Source organism: Cheilinus undulatus, linkage group 1 (genome assembly GCF_018320785.1).
Source record: "Cheilinus undulatus linkage group 1, ASM1832078v1, whole genome shotgun sequence".
NCBI classification, from domain to species: Eukaryota; Metazoa; Chordata; class Actinopteri; order Labriformes; family Labridae; genus Cheilinus; species Cheilinus undulatus.
The window spans coordinates 33,564,727-33,588,941 of NC_054865.1; the positions used below are offsets into that span (position 1 = coordinate 33,564,727).

The 24,215-nt window shown below is 38.5% G+C and overlaps 2 protein-coding genes across 7 annotated transcripts in view; both read left to right on the plus strand.

The window, feature by feature from the left end:
* Nucleotides 1-13,705, plus strand: part of nfat5b (nuclear factor of activated T cells 5b) — a 58,665-nt gene extending 44,960 nt beyond the window's left edge. For 4 of the 5 annotated variants that reach the window (XM_041778433.1, XM_041779990.1, XM_041781463.1 and 1 more), the window contains 8 exons: nt 215-387; nt 2,691-2,825; nt 2,921-2,973; nt 4,805-4,937; nt 5,337-5,411; nt 5,561-5,664; nt 5,859-7,623; nt 9,349-13,705. In XM_041778433.1, the coding sequence (XP_041634367.1) occupies nt 215-387; nt 2,691-2,825; nt 2,921-2,973; nt 4,805-4,937; nt 5,337-5,411; nt 5,561-5,664; nt 5,859-7,623; nt 9,349-9,587 (2,677 nt within the window). In that variant the 3' untranslated portion in view covers nt 9,588-13,705. The remainder of the gene's footprint in view (nt 1-214; nt 388-2,690; nt 2,826-2,920; nt 2,974-4,804; nt 4,938-5,336; nt 5,412-5,560; nt 5,665-5,858; nt 7,624-9,348) is intronic. The other variant, XM_041779165.1, reaches the window with a different exon arrangement.
* Nucleotides 13,706-14,708: 1,003 nt separating this feature from the next.
* kars1 (lysyl-tRNA synthetase 1) lies at nt 14,709-24,215 on the plus strand. 2 transcript variants are annotated; one of them, XM_041794519.1, is made up of 15 exons: nt 14,711-14,789; nt 15,566-15,733; nt 16,045-16,189; nt 16,263-16,428; nt 16,524-16,617; nt 16,829-17,015; nt 19,036-19,161; nt 19,375-19,494; nt 19,670-19,832; nt 20,504-20,677; nt 20,808-20,893; nt 20,975-21,060; nt 21,244-21,370; nt 21,471-21,614; nt 23,563-24,215. In XM_041794519.1, the coding sequence occupies exons 2-15, from the start codon at nt 15,594-15,596 to the stop codon at nt 23,635-23,637; spliced, it is 1,833 nt and encodes a 610-aa protein (XP_041650453.1). In that variant the 5' UTR covers nt 14,711-14,789; nt 15,566-15,593; the 3' UTR covers nt 23,638-24,215. The 2 variants fall into 2 exon arrangements, with proteins under 2 accessions (XP_041650454.1, XP_041650453.1); XM_041794520.1 differs by lacking the exon at nt 15,566-15,733 and having other exon boundaries at nt 14,709-14,789.

Sequence of the window (24,215 nt, forward strand, 5' to 3'; positions counted from 1 at the left end):
GTTCTCAGAGATAATTCATCATTTGCTAAACAAGAAAATTTTTAAAAGAACACCCTCGTCAGTTGCAAGGTAGATTGATCCCCTAAGGGCAAATCAGTTGTGGTAATGAGACACTGGGGTATTTAGTGTTGTGAAGAGCTGCTAGTTTAGCAAACACTGTAAAGTTTGTTGTTTAAACTGCAAGTTTTCCAAGGCTGTCATCTTCTGCATGCAGGGTGGACTGTGTTGGGATCTTGAAGCTCCGTAATGCTGACGTCGAGGCTCGCATCGGTGTGGCTGGGTCAAAGAAGAAGAGCACACGCGCTCGGCTGGTATTTCGGGTCAACATCCCCCGTCCAGATGGTTCGGTGCTCACACTGCAGACTCCATCATCTCCAATCCTGTGCAGTAAGTTCATTGCCCAGTGAAAATGACATCTTATAAGTCTGTGTCTTTGTCCTATTTAAAGACAAAATTTATAACTATTCCAAATAAATAGATTATAAATATGTGTTTTTTATAAAGGCAAAAGCAGATAAATGACCTGTAACCCACATTATTAACTGTTTTTTGTTTTATTTTAAACTGAGCCTTGTTGTTCTATATAACAGAGGAGGTCCTGTTTATAAGTTTAATGTAGCCTGAGGTCAGAAGACTGCTGTCTTTTGATGTTCGCATTTGGAGACAATGAGTAAAGATCCCTTCAGATTCGAGTGTTATTTGATAATGCATACAGTATGAGGGTGTGGTTGGTTTCATAAACAGGAAAGACGCTTAGGGCAATAAGAAAGTTTCTGAGTAAGTAGATTTGGCAGAAATGCTCAGTGAGAGACGCTGGAGAAAGAGAAGGGAAGGACAAACAATAGAGGTGTGTGAACTTCTATTGTTTACACAGAGCCAGCCTGCAATCCAGGGAAATATCTTTCCACAAAACAAAAAAATGTAATCCCCCATTGGCATCCGTGCGTGAGTTTGTGTGTGGGAGTGCAGACTGGTGAAAAAGCTTTGGGAAATGGGCGATCGGCAAAGGGGCAGGGTTTGAGCTTCAGGCTGCTCAAAGTTCTGTATGAAGAACTCAGAAACAGCCTGTACCACAACAAATCTCTGTTTAGAAAAGCATTTAAGACATGAAACTCTGTTTTCTTAGAAAGACAGGTCATCAAAGGAATTAAAAATGTCTTGCGTCACTCTTAAGAGTTTTGTTACAACATGCATTGTAACCAACAGCAGCCTGCCAGGACACATTACATCCAGATTACCTATAATTGTTGCACCAGTGGACTGTGCAGCAGGAGAGTGTTTGACCTTTGTTTGGGGGTTCCCTCAGCAACATTAGACTTGTATTATGCACTCTCACTGACTCCCATTAAGGTATCTCATAAGCCCATTGTGTCATAATAGTAAAATATCAGTTTCAGCCTAAATTTATTCATTTATTTACTTCCATTTAGTTTAAAAGAGAAATTTGATTTTGGTAGATCATTTCTTTACTGTAAACTGTTAAATTGTCAATATAAATTGTTTCTTTTGACTCCAATCATCCAATCCACCAAACAAAACCAAACAAGAGTCAATTGCAGAATAAGCAGTTTGGCATTGGCAGAGAAGATTTGGCAACTTTATCATGGTCGCAACCCACATACTCAGCTCTGCTGCTCATCCCACAAATGCATGTTTCTTACAAATGTGGCACTATTTAGAAGGGAAATAAACAGGCTTTCCAATGGCAAAAGATTTCTTACCAAGAGGCATTGTTACAACAAAGAAATAATCTACCAAACCCAAATGTCCTTACTTTTTGTGCTAGGTTTATATTTTTAAAAACTGTTGTTGCTACTTCATCCCTGAGAATTGTAATTAAAGATGCACTGATTGTGAAATTTAGGGCCAATACTTGTAAAAGATTTTTCATTACTTCTAAAGACTCCTACTGTGCCAAAATCTCTCTCATGTTTGACCACAAAAACAAATTAGACTTTGTCCACCACCTTTGTCCTGAATTTTTTTTGCCTAAAAATAGCTTCCTAGATTCAGCAGTTAGGTATACCAGATGACAGCATTAAATTGATTGGAAACAACAGATTAACACTGGTTACTGATATTGGTTCATGCCACATTTTTTTCTAATGGCTGATGTTTGTCAGCAGGGTTGTTATTGGCAAATACTGATGTTAAATCCATGTATTTGTACATCCCTAATTATTTTCATTTTTACTAGAAAACTTCCCACTAAATTGTATTCTGCTTAACACACACAAAAAGTTCCACTATAATAAAAAATGAGACCATACAAGCATAAAAAATTTGAGAAAATAAATTAGCTGTGTTAAACAGTAATACATGTGCTTATACTGAATAAAAAGAGCCATAATCCTGGTTTGAAATCCAAGCAAATGAAATGCTTTTTGCAAAGCATTTTGATAAGACAGAGTGACTTTGAGTAACAACATGCTTCAGTCCATGAGACTGAACAATACAGCCATTAACAGTTTTAGTTTAGTCTGAGTCAGGAGAGAACATAAACAAAAAGGTACATCACTACTTTTAACCCATGATTATACCCATGTTGACTGTAAACAGCAGTGAATTAAGTCTTATTATAGTAGGTAACATGACATTTGTTGTAATAACTATATAAAACCATAGTTAAAGCAAGCCCATCAGTGAAATAAACCTCATTAATTAACTGTTTTAATGTGGTCTGTCTGCAGCTCAGCCTGCAGGAGTGCCTGAAATCCTGAAGAAGTCTCTGCACACGTGTTCAGTGAGGGGAGGAGAGGAGGTTTTTATCATTGGCAAAAACTTCCTGAAAGACACCAAAGTAATATTTCAAGAGGATGTTTCAGGTAAGCAGTTTGTCTGGCATTCTGATTGATTTTTTATGTACTGGGTCCAACATTTGTCATTAAAGTAAACATGTTTCATCTTCTGTTGGTTGCAGATGAGACTTCGTGGAAAGCAGAGGCTGAAATTGACATGGAGCTTTTCCACCAGGTACACATGTGACTGTTCTTGTGTTATTTTTGCACAGAATGATTAATACCAATCACTAATGAGCTGAATAGATATAACCAGCCATTTCAGATTTGTACTGGGATTTAGATGTAATCATCTTAAATGGCTACTTGGTTCAAAGGTTTGAGTAGTCTCATTGTGCTCTGACCTAATTACATCCAGTCTCAAAAACTAGACTGAGTGTGTCTTAACAGTCCCTGGTAAAAGTCAGCGATTCTGCAGCTGATAAAAGAGAGGCTAGGGTCGAAGCCTGCAAATGTTGTCAGGTAATCTGTTAAAAGAGCACTGTATATGCCCAAATGTTAAGTGTTCCCCTAAATTTAACATGACAGCTCCTCATATGTCAGTGCAGTGAAATCACCATTCCTGCTGCCTTATTTCTTGCAGATGATTACAGGACGGCCATCTGCCAGAGGTGGAAAAAGTAAACAACTGTTGTACTTGAGTGAAAGTATAGTTACTCTGGTCTATATATCTACTCATGTTAAAGTTAAAATTATTTAAAGTTTACTTTGAGTACTGAGTAGCTACTGAGGAGTTGCCCAGTAAAATATGATCTTTCTTTATTGGCAAGAACAAGAGAATAGGTCTGCAACTAGGTTGTTCAGGTGAAGTCCCACCTCTGTAATAAAGTTAAATACACAGCTAAATTGACAGTGTTAATTAAACTCAGCTGGCGTAAAATGTAAAAGTGTGTATATTGGTCCACACTATGTATAGATCGACTACACTTCAAAAGTCTTGAATATTTTTGTATATGACAGAACTGCAGTAACTCCTCTGAAAATAAGTGGCAAAGTGGGTCTCCTCTGGCAAGAACTAAGCAGAGTCAACCTCACAGTCGAGCAATACAAACTGATGCACTGTGTGTCCTTTTGGAGCACCTTAAGTCACAGGCAGTAACTCCTAACTCAGGGGATAACTTTACTCATGGTACAAATGTGTCTTAAGAATGGACTTTAAATTACACTTTGGGAGTTAAAATAAATTCCAAAATGTTTAACCCTGATATACTGACACTTCAGTTTTTTATTGTGTATAGCAGCTGTTTTGGGATGTGATGTGAAATCTTTCTGTTTATGTCCTACTGTGTTGTCAACAGAGGTGGAAAAGTACAAGAGTATTGTACTCAAGGAAAACTATGGTTATTCTCAAAACTTATGGAAGAAGAAGTAAAAGTTCTGATTTCAATGTACTCATAAAAGTAAAAGTGCATGAAAAAAACTACTAAATTACAGTCATTTGAGTAAATGTAAGTAGTTACTTTCCAACTCTACCATCTGCAGTCTCAGAAATGAGTATCTTGTTACCACCATGCTCACTGCAATTGTTTGAAGGACTTGAGCTTGTATAGCATTTTTCTAGCTCTTTTTAGCCGTCTCACTTTCCAAAGTTCTTTTAATACCTCAGGTCACACTTAGATATGACCTCAGTCACACCCTGATGGAAGAGGCTTATATGTCCATAAATATTAAAGAATCACATCCATACACCACTAGCAAAGCCATCGGAACAATGTGGGGTTCATCATCTTTGATGAGTGACTGCAGGAGAATCAAACTCCTGACCATTTGTCTGAAGGATTATCAACTCTAATACTGACACACAGACACCCATGCTGATAGAGCTAAAAAATATACAAGTTAAACTGTTCTTTGAAAGCAGTGACTCTATGACCAAAAGCACCACAGTGTACATTTAATTGCTGTGTTTTTTTACAAGTTTAAAATCAGCTCACCATTTGACTTGATCAGATAAGTGATCCACTCATGTGTTAATTTCTTTCTGCTGACCTTTTGTTAATTCTCAGAATCACTTGATAGTGAAAGTTCCTCCATACCAAAACCAAACCATCACCACCCCGGTGTGTGTGGGGATCTATGTGGTGACCAATGCTGGGAGATCCCATGATGTTCAGCCTTTTACCTACACACCTGATACAGGTAGGTTCTATAGTATGTCAGTTAATCTACCAAATCACTCACATGTCTTTATATGCCAGCTTTTACCTCAGCTGATAGGATGACCTGCTTGTTTGGTACTGTAGGAGAGTACTTTTTATAAATTAACCTGCCAGCAACTATAACTAGCTCACTCCATTTTTAAACATGATATGAACACTACCTGCTGTTCATCAAGAATATGTAAGGAATAATTAACATCTAAAGACCATGATTACTATCTTAATTCAAGCTTCCACGATTTAAGAGTAAGAAATGTAATTTCTAGTCCTGAGCACCACATTAAACCTCTGTCTTAATGCATCATTATGAAGCTATGTATTTACCTACCAGCTTTGTGGGCTCACTGATAGAAAAATCTGGTACTGTTTCTCCTTGCAGCCAAAAATGATGTTCCTGTGAAGAAAGAGGCTCCCTCTCCAGTGAAGACTTGCCCATTTGATGAACAAATTAAAGGTTTGTTGTGCTTTGTTGACTGTTCTGCATGATTTTGACTATAAAGTCCAGGCCCTTAAATTTGAAATGTTTATCACAAATAAATAAAATCATGCTTAATAAAAATGTAGGAAAGATTGTATATAAAATCATCACTTTTGCTCTTGCAGTTCTAGATGGGGCCTTGCTGCCTTCCTTGTTACCCTTAGTGAAGCGAGAGGATGTCACACCAATGGAGATCACAAGCAACCTCCAGTCTTCAGGTGTTTTTAAGGTAACATATTAATCTGTACTGGATAAAGACCTGCTTCCCCCCTTATGCCTCTTTGACGTTTATATTGAGAGCAGAATGTCACATGGCTGTAAATATCACACCTTGTAGCAGCAATGTGAATAAGCCACAACAGTGCATGTTTGCAAAATGCAACAATAATTTAAGCGCATTTTATATTCCTTATTTGTGTTTAGCAGACTGAAGATTTGTCGACAGCCCAGCAGAACCTAGACTTGACCACAGGCCATCTCAGTAAAAGCAGACCATTCCCCAACAGCCTATCTCAGCCTGCAGGCGACCCTGACAAGAGCCAGCCATCTGTTTTTCCCAACACAGAGTCCTTAAGCACTATTCAGAAACAGGACATTGCACCCACCAGCTCATTTTCAGTGCCCACTGACTCCCTGCTCCAGCAGAGCTCGCTGCAGTTCCTCCCGGAGAGAGAGGGCCTTGAGCAGGAGAGACCTGGAAGTGGCTCTGGAGCTGTGGGGAGGATGTGTGGAGAGCAGGCACCGCAGCAGCAGCAGCAGATACCTATGTTCCCCTCAGACGAAGTGGCCAGGCTGGAGGAGGCTGTTAGGCAACTCAAAGCCAGAGGGTTTTGTAACTTAGATGACACCATGGCCAAGCAGCAGCAACAGCACATCCAGCATCAGCAACAGATCCAAAAACAGCAAATTCAGCAGCAACAGCTTCAGCAGCAACAGCAGCAGGTTTTGGAGAACTTACAGCAGCAGCTGTTTCAGTCACAGATTCAGATGCAGTGTGGCATGTTTCAAGATGCATCTCAAGGCAAAAATGTGGAGCAACAGAGCCCATCACAAGGAGTGGTGCCAAACCAAGGGACGCTTTTCCAACAGGCCCAGCAGCAACAACAACAGCAGCAACAACAACAGCAGCAGCAGCAGCAGCAGCAAGCGGCTCTCTTTCAGCAGGCGAGTGACCTGCTCTCCATTCAGACCAACTTCCTCCAGCAGACGCCCTCACACCCTTCTCCACCCATGTTCCACAATCCCACTTCTTTAGCTGAAACTCAAGATCCACAGGGGGGTTTGTTTCAGAAAGCCTCCCAGGAGCAGGTCCAGGCCGCTCTGTTCCAAAATACCATGACAGTCCTGCAGTCTCCAGACCAGCAGCCATCAGCTCCTGGACTTTTCCTCAGTCAGGGCAGCAGTGCGCAACAACAGCAGCAACAGCAGCAGCAACAGCTGGCTTTCCTCAGTGCGCTACAAACTCCTGCTCCTGAACCACAGTCAGTATTTCAGGCTCAAACCCAGCTCTCCCCCATCCAACAGAGAGGCCCCATGGAGCAGCAGCAACCCAGCCAGTCTCAACCCCACACACAGTCAGCTCAGCAGGCCTCCCTCTTTCAGAACATCTCCCAACATCCAGCTGCAAACACTCTCAGTGCAGGCCAGCAGCAGCAACAACAAGCTGGTCTACTCTTCTGCAACAGCCGCCTCTCCTCTCCAGATCAGGCCTCTAGTCTCATGTTCAGCAGCCAGGGCCAGATGCCATCGCTAACCAGCAGCAGTCTAGTTTCCCAGGAGACCCAAAACCCCTCTCAGCTTTTTTCTCAAGCCAGCATGGTAACAGTCAACCAGCAGGATCGCTCTGAGCCCATGGCCTTAGGGAACCCCGCAGATCCTCGACAGCAGGTCATGTTTCAGGAGCAGCAGCCGATGCAGTTGGGCAGCAGCTCAAACAGCCGGCAGGAGCAGCCTGTGGGCCTCTTTCTGCCTCAGTCGAACATGGCCCCTCTGCAGGGGGGGCTGGCTGCTCAGGAGCTTGCACAATCAGCTATGTTTGCTTCGCAGAACGGCGTGGCAAACCTTCAAACAACCACCTCGTCCCCCGTGCAGCAGCCAGGGACTCTGTTTCAGACAGCTGTCAGTGGAAACATCAATCAGCCCAGCCAGCCTCCACAATCAGGGCTCTTCCTGTTTGGGATTCAGAATGGTAAGGACTTGATTATAAAACCTTTAGATAAACAACACAGACACACTCTTATGGCACCCTCTTCTGACAATAAATGTGTCACAAGTTTTTTCACATTTCAGGACAAACTAAATCAGACAGAACTTTTGTTGACTTCCTCTGCAAATAGGAGAGATTTTTAATCACCAGTGTTTGCAACATAATAAGCAACATGTACAGTGGCCCCAAAGGTCACATGCAAAAACATTTCAGGGTGTAAAACCATTTCACTCAACCAATAGATATTAAATTAAGGCAAAAAGGTCTCAAAATTAGAAAGCATTTTTTAACCCATAAAATAAATAACTGAATAAAAACATAAAAAATAAATAACTTAAAAATAAATAAAATACCAAATAACAAAATAAAGAACTAATCAGCTGACAAAATGAATGAAAAACTAAATGGAGAACTAAAAAACAAATCAAATAGATAAATAAATAAAATAACAGGATAAAGAACTAAATAACTTACTAGCTAAATAAATAATCAAATAACAGAATAAAGAACTAAAAAAACTAAATAAATAAATTACAAAATAATGAACTAACTAAATAAATACAAAGTGCAAAAAAATGTTGAAACAATAATTCAAATTCAAATCTGTAAATAAAACCCCATTTGAATCTTAACAAATGCAAAACTGCTTGTGAAAAAGAAACATTCCTCAAAAAAAAAAAAAAAAAAAAATTTGTACCACTAAAAATAATTGATAAAATTTGAAAGGCAAAACATTTTGTGGATTGCTAAACATGAGTGAAACACAAATATCTATTTAAATAATGCAAAAACAAAAACAAAATCCTTTTATCAACACACAAAAATAAAAACATCATATAATAGTGTATAGTATAATATAATGGATTGTGAGGCAGACACATTTCCCTAAAATGCATGGATATTTGGGTAAATTAAACTACACAATGTTTTTTTTCTTTTCTCGCTTCATTAGTTTTATGTTTCTGCAAGTATTTTGCATTCGGGGTATGTATTTGTGTTTTTTTTCTAATCAAGTACAGAATTTTGTGAAATATATTTGTGATTCATTAAATATTTAGGAATTTAATGAAGTTCATTTTGATTCAGAGAGTGTTTTTGCATTTTACCTTTAAAGCCACTGTAAATATGAGTCAAACTGAAAATTAAATGGGCAGCTGTCGTGAAGTTTTTGTGCATATCAATTTACAATCCTAATTTTTATTACCTTTTTTTTTGCCTACTAAAATCTAAAATACTAAACTGAAGGTTTGATAACTGTAAAAGCGATAACTATGTCCTGAAGACTGTCAAGAATTCACTGCAGCATTTTTGACATTTACCTGACAATGGAACATAAAATGGTGCAGGATTTTAATATTTAACAAGCCAACTTCAGAACTGACGATCAAGGAAATATGTTTGGTCAAATGTATTACAAACTCAAAGGAAAATAGAAACAAAGTTCATGTTACAATAAATTTATGGGAAATTTTCTTTTGCTGATTGAGCCATGCAGTAGGTTAAAAAGCCTCATTACTTTGATCAAGCTGAATTTGTTATAGTTTTCAGTTAACTAGAAGGAAATTTGCTTTTACTAACGACCCTACAGCTGAATGTAAAAGCATCTTTGAATAACATTTAGACCCTTACTAACGACACATCGTCATTGGTCTGTATTCATATAAATGCTATAAACAGGAAGCTCTGACTGACTCTCTCTCCCTGCAGAGTGTGGCCCGCTGATGAGTACTCCTGGGAATACTCTTTCAGATCAGATCATCGCCATCAGCCAGTCTGGTCAGAACCAAAGAGAGAGTGAAGCTCACATCCAGTCTCTGCTCAGCCAGTCCCTGTCTCAGCCTGGGTCCGTGCAGAACAGCATGACGGCTTCACAGAACATGGAGAAGATTGACGACCTGCTGGTCAGCCTGCAGGAGTCCAGCAGCAACTTAACTCGCTCATTCTAGACATGATGCGGGGTCAACAATTTGTCTTGTGTTTGTTACCTGTAATATTCAGTTTAATCGATTGATGTTGACAAGTCATCAAAATTCTCTCTTTTATTAAGTACAAGCAGTACGCAATTTTAGATCTTTTATTGTCTGCAATGAAAAACAGTAGCTAAAGGGTGCTAAACATTATTTAGTGCTGCTGGCCTTGTTGAGCTAGCCCCCCCCCCCCAAATAACTCAAAAAATAACTCTTCAGACTGAAATTAATTATGGCTTTATCTCACAAAAAGCACAAAGTTGACTTTTTTGAATGACTTAACATTGTTAAAACCTGCATCGCTTGAGACATTCAGTCACATTTGGGCCATTTTATCCATTTACCTTGTAAAGTTTTGCGTATGTCTGTAGGTAGATTGTCGTTGATGTTATCATCTTTCAGTTCTTGTGGCGTTTCCTAAAATGTTCTCTGAAGTGTTTAGTGGTTTACATGCATAATGTTCCCTTTCATGTTCATTTTTAGCGTATTTTTTATGTATTAAAGGCTAAGTGTGAGGTTCAGCAGAGCGATAAGGCAGGGTGTGGTAGGTTTGGTTGAAGGTAGCCACTGTTGATGAGAAATGGTTCTTGTGTAACCCAACAGGGCAGAAAGTTGTTATAAGAAGGTTAGAGAGGTAGAAAAAAGCAGAAAAAATAAGACTTAGAGGAAGGACAGGGAGTGATACAAACATTTGATTTGTTGTGAAACAGGCATCTATTATATACAGTGTGTAGGTTGATCGTTTTCTCAAAGTTTAAGCAGGAACTAATATTGGTTTGAAAACCCTCTCTGTGTCAGATAGCTAACAAAAGGGACTGGCTTTGGTAAAAGAAATAACATACTCTAAAACTGCTTAGTAGTTGCACAACGAAAGGACTTAGTGGCTTTAGTTTTGCTCAACAAAAGGCTAAATTAGGGCTACTCTTATTGATGTGTGTGGCACAGTATTACTTTAAGAATAATATTTATAGTTAGCAAACAGCTGTTAAGTGAAGATGGCCACCTCCAGCTGTGCTACAGATCCATCAATAGTACAGCACATATCTCCACCATCATGTACAGATAGCACTTTGTGATATAGGTTAGAACATATTTAGGCTAACCTTTAGTCTCTATTCATCTGATGTAACTGTGTCATTTTTATCAGGTTCTTATTTAGTGCTTTATACAAAGAATATTTTTCCTTTTGTCTACACTTTACAATGCTGTGTGGCCACCTCACTCACTGAGGGTACAGTACAGTCCCACAATGAGGTGGTGCTTTTTCCTTCATTGTTTACAGTAAAGAAAATACATTTCTTAGTTGCACATGGATCAGAAATTATTGTCATTACTGTGCGGTGTTAGCAAAGAGGATATTTGTGCAGCCAGGCAAATTCTCCAAAATAGTCTCCAGTCTGTCTGCTGTTTCTCCAAAATATCTCTTTGTAGTATAACAATGCATCACATTGTTTCTTTGTTCCCAAGTCAAAACAAGACCAAAAATGTATTCCTGACAACCAACTTTGACACATGTGGATCAAGACATTCAAAAACTGTAAGAACATGTAACTCTTATTTAAGTAGACCTACAGTGGAGAGAGTAGGGTGTATTATAGTGTGTTTTATTTTGTGTCGTAGTGGTTAGACCTTTGTGTGTTTTAGTGTCACTGTGATGTCTTCACTCTGCGTCGGGCACGCATGAACTGGAATAGTATTCTTAAAAAAGCTAGAAACGAGCCTTATCTTTTTTTCAAAGCAGTTTTATTAATGTGATGGGTTTAGCAAAGGCAAGAGTCTGTGGGCTTCATCTCACCCAGGTTAAGGCATTTACATGCAGAAACAGAGCTCTTTACATGTAAACTTTACAAGTTTTATAGATTAAAGTCTAAAATCTTTGTCTGCAGTCAGCCAGTGGCCTCAGGACCAAAGTTTGACTCAAATCTTGCTTTGTATAACTCCTGATGACAGGCCAGTTTTATGGCTTTTATTTTCTTTATTTCTGACTTTTAAGTCAAAAAAAAAAACATTGACATTTATTTGCCTTTTAAAGATACAGATTTCCTTATTGGGCATAGTGTCACTCTTTTCTCTTGTTCTGTTGTTTTTGTAGTGTTTGGAAATAAACGTGTTTATGGTGTTTCACTGTTAAGTGTGTGCATGAACAAGGGGCTGGTCTCTGAAAATCGCAGGATTAGCTCAGTTTAATGCTTGTCTTGTTTTCTTTGTAAAGTTTGTTAGAAACTCATCTACACCGTTACATTTATACACTTTTGAATCAAATAACAAGTGTGGAGAGTGTGTAAATTTGACCAATGTGATCATTCTGTCTGAGTGCTTTTAAAGGGAGCCTGCTCCTGAAGGAAAAGAGCTGTATGTGATAGGGTTTCTTCAACATGTGAAACAGAAGAACTGAGATTTCTAGTGTGAAATTGAATTTATTTTACAAAGATGAAAATTTTAAAAAAAATTTTCAGGTTAAGTGCCTTTGCCCCCTCTCAGAGAGGCGTATCCTATTTATTTGGGTGTTAGTTTTCCAATGATCAGTTGTATTCATATATTTTACCGTGTTTAATGTGACTTGGTCCACAAACTTATTCTGTAAATGGCGACTGATGGTGATGCCTTCATATCATCTGCTCTTTTAGACTTACAATCAGAGTCTGTAGTCTTTTTTTTTACAAACAGCAAGAAAAATGCCACAACCTATTTGTTAAACTCAAAACCCTTAAAAGAGGACCAAGAAAATTCAGTATTTCTTCTCTGAATAAAGAACTGAATGTGATTATACTCTATAGCTGTAAATGTCTCGCTTAGATGCTGAATGTTCTTTTATACACATACTGAGGAGGTAATTACTTTTTTGAAATTACAGTTTACTCATGTGTGTATTTACTATGTACCTTCATTAAAAAGTGTGAGTCAGAATATAGTCATTTGTACTTTTGTGGAAAAAGTGGAAAGAAAGTTCTCATATTTCCTGAAATGTCTGTTTCCTGCAATAGAACAACAACAGTTAACAACACTATTCAGTCTAATTTCACAAGTGTTCAAATGGTGAATGTTTCCCTAAATTGTCACTTTATTCACTAGTAGATATAGTTCATGTGCCTTAAGGAGAGTTAGTAGTAGTACAACTGATTGATTTGTTTTTTTTACCAATGGTGCCTGTTTATTGCCCCACAGTGGAGTAGTCCTTACTAACCAGAATGTTTGAAGCCATAAGACTTTAAGTGTACTTTAAATGCTCGACAACAGTGACCAGTTTAACGGGGTTTTGGTTGGTAATATGTTTTGTGCAATTTCTGTTGTGTGTCTCACTTGTTTGTACTGAAGTATCCATTGCATTTATGTTCTGTAACATAGATGCAGGCAAATTTTCTCTGAAACTGCTATGCAGCTAAAATACTGTAAATGTAGATGTATTACTTTTTGAATATATATTTTTTTCTAAATAGCCTCTCTAAAGTAGAAAACCAAAGTAGATGTTCTTTCTATTATTTATGTTCATGCTAATTGAAATATGCTCTTTCAAACATTTTCTAAACTAAAATCTGAACTCTCCAGACAAAAGTTCACTAATGGTTTGTCCCTCTTCTGTATATCCAGGCTTACTGTTTAATGTTGCAGTCATTCCCTATACTCCTGACTTCTCTCAGTTGTTCTTATTCAGATCAATAAATGCAAATAATGCAAAATGATAATTTCCAAAAACAGTTTGCTTCCTTCATGTGTCTGCAACATCTCTACAGGGTTTCCTGCTGCTAACAAGACTGAACTACTTATCAGTAAACTAACTTCTCCATTTGGACAAAGGAAGAGGGGGGAATGTGCCTTAATTTCTAACAATTTGAACAACTGTCAAATTATTACCCTTTGAGATTTTGTTTCACTGAATTTGGCTTTTGTTGGGATGTTTTTATTCTCTTGCAAATATATATTTCATTAAATCTGCTCCTATCTTTATTAAATCTATAAACTGTAAATGTTATGTCTCTGACCGGCTGTTTCATGTTTTGTGGTTTTTTTACTGCTAAGAATCATGAGGTAGTCATTTGACAATACATTTTCAATGTTTGAGATTTCTCTAATAAAGGCAGCCTTACTGAAGTAACTGAGGTTACTGGCTCTTGACTCAATCTTTTTTACATTCAGATGTGATGACTTTAAAATCTGGAAACTCTTAGTTGCAGTTTAAGGGTAGCCTATCATAGGGACTAAAGTAAACATTTTTCAGATGTACAACAGAAACTTAAGAATACCTTACAAAAGAATACTTGGGTCCTTGGTTTCCTACTCTATCAACTGAGTGTGTATTTATATGTTGATGTATAGGTGTGTGTGTGTATAGTGAAATTAAGAACACAAAGTAAGATAAATTAATTATGATAATAGTAATCATAAAAAACGTAATCTTAAAAACAACAGTTTGGATATTGCAGTTTCCTGAAGTCTTGGCTATATACAGAACAAGCCACGACTCCACCTAGCGTTCAGAATTGGAGTTACAATTGTCATGGAAATCATAGCTTTGTGTTTGGTATTTCTGTGTTAATTATGTATTTTAATTTGAATCATACTCAAAACAATTATTTCCACTATTTAAAAACTTTGACAGCAGTTTCAACAAAAATTGAGTATTTTCAACTTGTTTGGTTTTACAGTGTAGTCAGTAAATTAATTAAGGCCCTCATACAGGAATATAAGAACTAAATATTAAAAGAACTAACCTTCTAAACTTGCTTTATTGATTTGTAGTTCTTTATCTTATTTGTGGATGAATGATCATGGTCTTGTCGTGACTTCTTGACCTCTAATAAAGTAACAAACAGTAAAAAAAACAGCAGTTAAATGTTTACCCTACTTCTGACAGTCGTGAAAAATGCCGTACCAATGCCTTTTAGTAGGCTAATGTGCTGCCCCTTTCAATTCTGCTGTCTTAAAGTTGGTATCAGCGTTATTGTTGTTAATTTAGGTTGAAGTTAAATCTTTATTGTTGTCGAAAATTGGTAAAGAAGTCTTTATCAAACTTTTCTTAGCTTTGAGACCAGTGTACTAATTTCCATCAGTCACCTGAACACACCATCGACTTCTCGAGGACCCGCATTTTTGGTGCGCGTGCGCACATGGTGGTCTTTCTGAGCGTCGCGGCTACAACATGGCTGACGTGACAGCGGTGGATGGAGATAAACCCAGCAAAAAGTAAGCTAATTTTTCACTTCCGACACATTTTAACCCGTCCCAGTCCATACCAAGTGTTATTTTGCTGGAATGATTCACTGTTTCAGCTGTTACGTCTGTCTCAATATGGCCATGCTGAATTCTTTAATTGTTGCATCAGGTCAGAGGATGTTAGCGACGTGAGGGCTCCATATGGAGTTACACCGCAAGACTACACATCCCAGGGTTCAGTTCGTTCTTGTCCGTGGTAGTTGTAGTCCGGGGATCATTCCAAACCTACTTCAGTAATGCACGGTGCTGTTCAGTAAAACTACAATACCCTGTATAAATCTAAGGAAATGTAACTCACACATTGGTCGTGCAATCGTTTGCTTTCTGTTTTTATGATATGAATTTCGATGTATTGTAGGCCTGTATTTCCTGTTCGTAGCGGAACAAAACGGTGATATATTTTGACAGTACTGAGGCGTTAAGAGGCGTCAAAATAATTCCAACGTTATGCTAACGGCGTTGTCCTTCGTTCATCGTGACTTTTTACATGACTTGCTAGCTATGTTGTACTTACATGTACACACTCACCGGGTTTAGCAAAAGAAAAAATATTAATTGTTTAACAATCTACGAGTATAACTTTATTCTAAACCCTATTTAGAATCCCTGATTGGATTTGTGCTCCAGCCAAGGTCTTGGTGCTGACTTGTGTAGTTGTATAATCCAGAGTTTGATTTTGCCTGCTGGGCCAAGACAGCCAATGCTCTACTGTACACTTTCTTTGTATATATGTCTTATTTTCCCAGGTTTGTCTGCTGACTGTGGTAGCTCAGCATGCTGTGTCTGGTCAGGGCAGCCAGGCAGCAGCTGCGCCAAGCCTTTGGGGTCAGGGGACAGTGGTTAAAATGTGTCCCCTCATGTACAGCTGCAGTCCAAGCTCAAAATTACGGGAACCATTGGAGAGGTGACAAAAGGTTGGTGGCTTTTCCATTCCAGTGAGAAAAACAACCAACCTTTTGTCATCACAACAAAATGTGTCCCCTTTCCCTTTCTGCATGATTGTTGTGTAACTGTGTTTATTACTGCTTATGCTATTAATTATTTTTATTTATTCATAATTTGTAGAACAAAGGGGAAGAAAAAGCACAGTGAACTTTTGAACTCAGTACTTATCCAGCTGTTTTTTTTTTTTTTTTTTTTTTTTAAACCTGTGGGTACATCATTAACAGAAAATGCCTGTCTTAAATAGTGAATCAACTCTGATTCATCCTGTATTTCTTATCAGTGAGCTGAAGAGAAGAATGAAAGCTGAAAAGAAGGCAGCAGAGAAAGAAGCCAGGGTCAAAGAGCAGGTGGAACAAAAGAAGGAGTCAAACGATCAGGGAGCACAAAATGCCTGTGCACTGGATGAGGAGACGCTTGACCCAAATGTGAGATTTTTATTTAATCACTGCAGCTGAATTTGTTCAGGATGTATACAATAATCTTCTTCCTCTGTAATAGCAATACTTCAAGATCCGCTCCCAAGCTATCAGTGACCTGAAGGGCACAGCGGAGGACCCGTATCCACACAAGTTTCATGTGGACCTGTCGCTCACCGAGTTCATAGAGAAATACAGTTATCTACAGCCTGGAGAGCAGCTGACTGATGTTGTTCTCAATATCACAGGTAACTGGAATACTTAATGGTTTTTATTTTCAGTTTTGTGGATACAGGATTATTCAACTGTGGATCTTCTCTTAAACTTGGTTTATGATTTGCAGGCCGTGTCCATGCCAAGAGAGCCTCAGGTGCCAAACTTCTATTCTATGACTTGCGGGGAGAAGGCGTGAAGCTACAAGTCATGGCAAACTCCAGGTACAAAATGTTCAAGTTAAAGTTGCTGAATTCTGTCATTAATTGAGCACCATAGATCATGAAGTGATATTAAGATGCGTTGTGATAGCAGACGTGCAGAGTTTTACACAGTAACATCGATCTGGGTTGAAGGGCTGTCAGTAAAGGCAAAGGAAAACTAGATTTCTTAAAAATGTCAAATTTTATAAGCACATTTATTTTAATTTCTCAGGAACTACAAGTCAGAAGAAGCTTTTGTAGCCATTAACAACAAGCTTCGCCGTGGAGATATCATAGGTGTACGTGGTAACCCAGGGAAGACCAAAAAAGGGGAGCTGAGCATCATTCCCATTGAGATGACCCTCCTGTCACCATGTTTGCACATGTTACCCCACCTCCACTTTGGCCTTAAGGACAAGGTATTGTACCTCACATACAGTCTTCAGACACTTAAAACTTGAGTATTAACATTCGATGAGGACCGTGTAGAATCAACTCTACTCTCCTTCCCTTCCCGTTCTTCTATGTGTTTGAGCTCCGTAGCTCTGCCCCTCTTCTCACGTACCTCCTCGCGGATGAGCATGTCCGCTGAATCAAATACTGACGGTGGCAAAGCTCTCGTGGAGTGGTTTTGCTCCGCTTTACCACTAAAATCAATGGCCAAATCACAGGAAAGAAAACACTTTGTCTCAGCATGAACAAATTCTACATAGGACCAAACATCGCTGGTAACGCTGCCATTTTATCAACTTCTAACTGAGCTGAGAGGCAGAAGCACATCTGCTACAGCGGCCAATAGGAATGCTCCCTCTGACCTGAGCCTTAATTGGCTCAGCGCGATGAGGCGTTGCAGAAGTGTGTTATTCTGTTAGATGGCTTCAATAACAAAACCCTGATGGATTGTGATGTTTTTGTGGGCATACGACACTAAAGATAAAGCGCTTACTACAGCTTTAAGCTCCTTTTACATTGCTACACCTGTTTACACCTCTGTTATGTTACTGCAAGTGTGTCAGAGATTGTTTTTACTTTTAAGTAAAGGTGGTGTAATGGGTGAAATGGTGTCATAGTAAAACGTTGGCAACAGCAGGGCAACAGGCGCCTGCATGACAAGACTTTGTGTGTGTTAGTGGGTGTGTCTGTGTAGGCTCCAGCTGTTTGTCTACATATTAGTCCTCTCATGCCCATACAACACTGTCGCACAATCTACAATTTACACCAGTGTTTTACTCAGATTCCTCTCTGTGTGCTCAGAGTTCTCCATGTGAAGCATGCTCCAGAGCATATCGTTCCATCTTAAGTCAATCTTTCCTATTCAACTGCACATGCGGTTCCTTTCTAGTGCTTGGAACAAGTACCTCTCCACTCTGTGCGATATACACGCTAAATCTTTTTTTGATGATCTTTGCTGCCAAAATGTGTCAATATACGCAGAGAAGATCGACCCAAATATAAGATAGCATATGCAAACCATCATGTCAACTTCAGAATGCAACACAAGGCACAGACTCCTGATGGTAAATTCACTATATCAACATTACATGTACATCTCTCTCTGTAGCACTAGCTGCAGACCACTGTTTGATCAGCGGGTCACAGAAGTAATGCACTGAAACTGACAAAGAAAGTTAACTTTTGAGGTGGAAACCACATAATTTAGAATGAAACCTCACATCCTTTGTAGAAAACTTAAACTTTGTAATTTAGTCTGATGTCATCACCCATGGTAGAAGCAAAAACAAAATAATACCCTTTTTAAATCAATCTGTTATTTAAATGCAATTCCCATGTGATCTGGTTGCTTTTCCATGATCTTGTGATCATTGGTCACTGCTCTGGGTTGTGCTCCGCACTTGTGGATTCATTGTGTACAGAACATAGTGACAAGGTGTTGTAAAGGTTGAGCTCCAATACAGTTCTGTTGCTCTTGCAAATGAAAAAGGGCTTCTGACTTAGTGGAAGATGTCCATCACTACTTTTCCGATGTGAGTTTAAGAACACAAGAATAAAACAATAGCTATTTGATATGCCTGTGCAAGTTACATAGGAGTTATTAAGTATTCTCAATCTAAGATTCTGGCATCTGATTTGGAGCTCTTCTATTAAAATTTGTATTGATTTATATTGATGAAAGTAAATTATATACAGTCAATGCTAGTTTTTCTGGTATAGTTTTGATTGTAAGATCATTCTAAAGAAGGACAAGGATTTGTTGTATGGAATGGAGAGAATGAAGAAAACGCTGGTTAGTAAAAATCTTTACAAAAGTGTCTTACATTAAATGAGTGTTTTTCTTTTTGTTTCAGCCCCTGGTTGTAATGTCTTACTGTGTTATGTTACAGGGATGTTAACATCTTGTGAATTTTGTCACAGTAACATTTTGTGATTAAGAGGACAGGTTGGTCTGACATTGAACATCTTTTTATTTTTCTATCAAAGGAAACGCGGTTCCGCCAGCGTTACTTGGATCTGATTCTCAATGACTATGTGAGGCAGAAATTCATAACCCGCTCCAAAATCATCACGTTTGTGCGCAGCTTCCTTGACCAGTTGGGATTTTTGGAGGTAAGAACTGGTGTTTGTCATGTACTCACAAATCCAAGATCACCATTTTATTCAGCTGGTTAATATAAAGGCATATATGTGGTCATGAAGTTTAAATAGTAACAAGTTTTTCTTCACAAATTTTATTTAAGCCACCACAAAGCAGTGTTTTCTTTAAATGATGCTCTTTCTAAAAAAAATTTTCAAACATTGTCTGTTTTGTTTTTTGGTTAGATTGAAACACCAATGATGAACTTAATTCCTGGGGGAGCAGTGGCTCGTCCATTTGTGACCTACCACAATGAGCTGGACATGAACCTCTACATGAGAATTGCACCTGAACTCTATCACAAGGTAATCCATCACTGTCATGAACTGTTATCCTCAGTTATTAGTTCCAGTAGAGAGGAACTTTTTAAGTAAAATTGTAAGTTACTTCTTCCATTCATTCTCAAGTCTGAATTGAAAACAGCAGGTGTGTTTTTCAGTTTAAGAAAATCATCAGTAATATCATATATCCTTCCTGCAGATGCTTGTGGTTGGTGGAATAGACAGAGTGTATGAGATTGGTCGTCAGTTCAGAAATGAAGGCATCGATCTTACTCACAATCCCGAGTTCACCACCTGTGAGTTCTACATGGCATATGCAGATTACCATGATTTGATGGAAATCACAGAGAAAATGCTCTCAGGTAAGTAAAGAAGTAGGCATGATAGTTGATAAAAAGTATTTGACTCTAAATTCAGTTTAGCAGATTTTATATTACCGTGCATATAGTACATAATCTGCCATTTAGTAATGTGGTCAAGATGGGCCTGACCAACTGCCTCTGACTGGTCAGATGGATTTCCAACATGTTTGATATTTTTAAACTCCAGATACTCCCACAGTGAGAGCAGAAGCACAAGCAGAATCCTCAACTTTGGTCATTTTTTCCTTTGTAAACTGTTGCAGCATTTTAAATCATCAACATCATGACAATGTCAGGAATGACTTTCTAATGCAATGATGTGAGCCTCCTTATCTGATGGCATTATTCCTGTTTCCCTCAAACTTGTGTTAACATTTGAAAAAAAAGTTATGAGTATTGACAGACTTAAATTCTTGCTTTTGTCATGCATTAACTGAATGTCATTAAAGGTAATTCAAGAGACATCTATAAACAACCTGTGTGTATTTTCTCAGATTTAGTCCAAAAAAGAAAATGTCTGTGAGCCCAAAAAAGAGTTTAGGTTTCACATTAGTCTGTCACATTGAATAAGATATAATAGAGCAAAACTGTTCATACCTGTGTGAAGCAACTAGAAAAACAGATCTCCGTTTTTCATTGTTTCTCTCTTCCTCTGCATCCTCATGCTTCAGGAATGGTGAAGCACATCACTGGAGGATACAAGGTGACTTATCACCCTGATGGTCCGGAGGGACAGGCCTACGAGATCGACTTTTCTCCTCCATTCAGACGAGTGAGCATGACACATGAGCTGGAGAAGATTCTGGGAGTTAAATTCCCTCCTACTGACAGCTACGACTCGAATGGTGAGAATCTGTTGAAAATTTGTGAGCAAGAATCTATTCATTGTTTAAATTTCAAAATGTTGCATTTTTATTGATACCGACAGCTTAGGACTTCTTCATCATTCATTTTGTTTTTCATTTTCGTCTACAGAGACCCGTAAATTCTTTGACGACCTGTGTGTACAAAAAGGAGTTGAATGTCCTCCACCCAGAACCACTGCCCGCCTCCTGGACAAGGTAACAAAAACTCTGTTAGACTTTTGTTTTTTCTTTTGTTTCTACTTCTGGTGTTTTCACCATAGCTTCCTCCCTCCACAGTTGGTCGGAGATTTCCTTGAGATCACCTGTATCAGCCCCACGTTCATCTGTGATCACCCTCAAATCATGAGTCCTCTAGCCAAATGGTAAGAAGTATTTCATTTTAACCTCATTTTTGTTGTTTAAAACATCTCTCGTTCCTGTTCCAATTCTATCCACTGTCCTCCTCTATCAAAATAAAGGCACAAAAATGCCTGAAATAAATCTGAAAAAAAAAAAAAGAACATCAATGATTAGGTTATAACTGAAACGTCTTGAATTGTTTCCAGGCACAGAAAGGAGAAAGGCCTGACGGAGCGTTTTGAGCTCTTTGTGATGAAGAAGGAAATCTGCAATGCCTACACTGAGATGAATGATCCTGTCAGACAGAGGGATCTCTTCGAGCAGCAAGCCAAGGTGTGTACAACTGAGCCATTATCAGCCTCTCAGACTCTTGACTGTTTCAGTGTTTTTTTGGATGTGAATGGACGCCGATAATCTTGATTTTTATTTTCAGGCCAAAGCTGAGGGTGACGATGAAGCCATGTTCATCGATGAAACCTTCTGCACAGCACTGGAATACGGACTGCCACCAACTGCTGGCTGGGGGATGGGCATCGATCGTCTGACCATGTTCCTCACTGACTCTAACAACATCAAGGTAAAACTTCTTATGCAGTTTATGGGAGCAGCATCACCTATAGCCTTAACATAGCAGAAGACAAACGGACTGCACAGTGATCAGTTATGAGTTCTTGTGATTTTTTGGCAGACTTAAACACAAGTTAGTTATAGAAATAAGAAAACCTGCACTTTTGGTTTACATCCAACAACACAGAAGTGGCAGCCTGATGGGATTCATATCAGGCCCCTTTCATTGCGTGTCCTGTGATGTGACTTTTGTGCATATGCATGTTGCCATCACAGTTGAAAAATGGTTTATCATTTCAGCCCTACCAAAGTCATTATAAATGCTTACAAAATAGCTTTTGCATAGGTTTCTCGGCAAGAAAATGTGTAGGCTTTTTTGGTTACCCTTTATCAGTAATTGAAATCAATGTCGATTTTTGGCAGCTATGAATCACTTTTTTATGGGGTTCTAAGGCGGCTCTACTTTTCTTAGATACAGGTAGAGGGTCCAAGGAAAAAAAGGTTTGAAACCACTGGTGTAAAATAGTTCTAATTAAAGTTCCTGTTCACACATGATACTATGTGTTACTTATTAAAAGGAACTTTCAAGAACAGTTTACAGTTTTATGTATTTAGGCAGAATTCAATGCTTTTCTTGGAGCCTCATTGCAGTGACATTTTTGAAGAGCACTTTTTTTTGTTTGTTTTAATGAGGACACCTCTGAGATGTTGCTAAAAAGAATACCTTTGCAAATACCCAATACAGAATTAAAAGGCTGACGTTTTTTATATCAGTGGTTCTCAACTGGTTGGTTCTTAAGAGAAATTAGGACCGTATTTTTTTAACAGTGTTCAACTGTTTAAATTGATTTAAAAAAGATGTTGCTGTTTGGACCCTAAACTAAAAAAAAAAAAAACAACAACTATTGAGCAAATAGACAAGACAAAACAAACCTCTTTAAATAGCAAATCATTACATAGGCATATGCCTATATACATCTTATTTACTCAATTTTTCTAATGTAGTATGAAAATTTGGTAAGTTTTCTAGGAATTTCCTTATTATGGGAAAACCAGCTTTGTTATCCAAACGAAAAGAAGTTATACAAGTAGAAATCTTGAGACAAATACAAAAATGGACTCATCACGCAAAAGCCAAAAATTACATGCTAACTTAGGGTATGTCTACTTAGGGCTTTTGTAAGTAGAGTTGCCCCTTTGTTTTTTCCTGGCACACATTTGCGACCCATTTTTGGTTCCAGACCCACCAGTTAAGAACCACTGTCCTGTTATCGTATGTAATGATAACACCATTGGCATGTACAGATTCCCAGTGTAAACTGGGGTATTTACGCCCATGTTTCAACTAATCTGCTGTAATTCACAGAGGCAGAACAGTGGGGTTAAGCTGTTCTGCCTCTGATTGGAGATAGTAACAAAGGCGTAAAGCAGGGAACATGCTGGCAGTGTGTAACGGCAGGGCAGAATGGCACTGTATGTGTTTATTTGCTGTTTACCTTCAGTGTTTAATCTTCCTCTCACACTTCAACACTGTCATAATGTAATAGGAAACCACACACTGGGACACCAATATTGGAGTGTTGCAGATTTAGAGTGTAATTATAAAGGCATTATAATGGTAGAACTTCCATACTGCATTGTTGTAGAATTACAATCTGTAAATTGTTCATAATGCAGTACTTTATAGTGTCGAGTTGCACTAAAAGAAAATTTAAAAAACTGCTGTGATTGATGAGGTAGTAATGGTAATCACATGGCATGTTGAAATGGAACGGACAAACACATGATTAAAGAGCTACAAAGTACAAATGCTTAAAGATAACATCGTCAAGAAAACAGACTCCTTTCACTGTTTGCAAACATACTTTACCAACATTTATCAGTAGGAAGAGCCTCCTTTTTTGTCCATGCTTGAAGAGAAAAACCCTCAGCTCAGCATAGACTTTGTTCTCTTGCAGGAGGTGCTGCTCTTCCCTGCCATGAAGCCTGACGACAACAAGACTGCAGCCCCTACAGAGGGCACCTCCGTCTGATGACATGATCTCTGGCCTTTCCTGCCATGACATCAGGGCGGGAATCTGTAGGAATACGAGCCTTTACCTCACTGTGGTCGTCAGTGCAGCTTGCTGGGTTTGACTGTTTATTGTTGGTCTGTGCATTTTTTTTCTGTTAATAAGGGAAATCATCTGGTTTGGGTTAATGGATCACTGTCAAACAATAACTTCTTTTTCTTTTGTATTTCTTACACAGTCGCTATCATCTTTGCATATTTGGCAACATTTTAATCCTTGTAGTCATCCAGGCTTCAAATGGGTGATATTTGATCAGGAAGTCATATGATTGCAGACCTGGATAAAAGGTTTAATATGCTGTTTGAGATGCATTAAGAGGTGCTTGATCGTGGCTTCTACATATGGAGTAGGTACACCACATGATTACAGAGATCTAGCCTCTATAAACTTTTAAATATCCTCAAAATGTTAATCATTTTTTATCCAGGCCTGCCTGAATCCTTGTTTGTCCTTTCTCAACATGGGCTGCACAAATTAAGTGTATTTCTGTGCCAGCAAGTTTTAAACATGAATATGTCTGAATAAAGAATATAAATCTA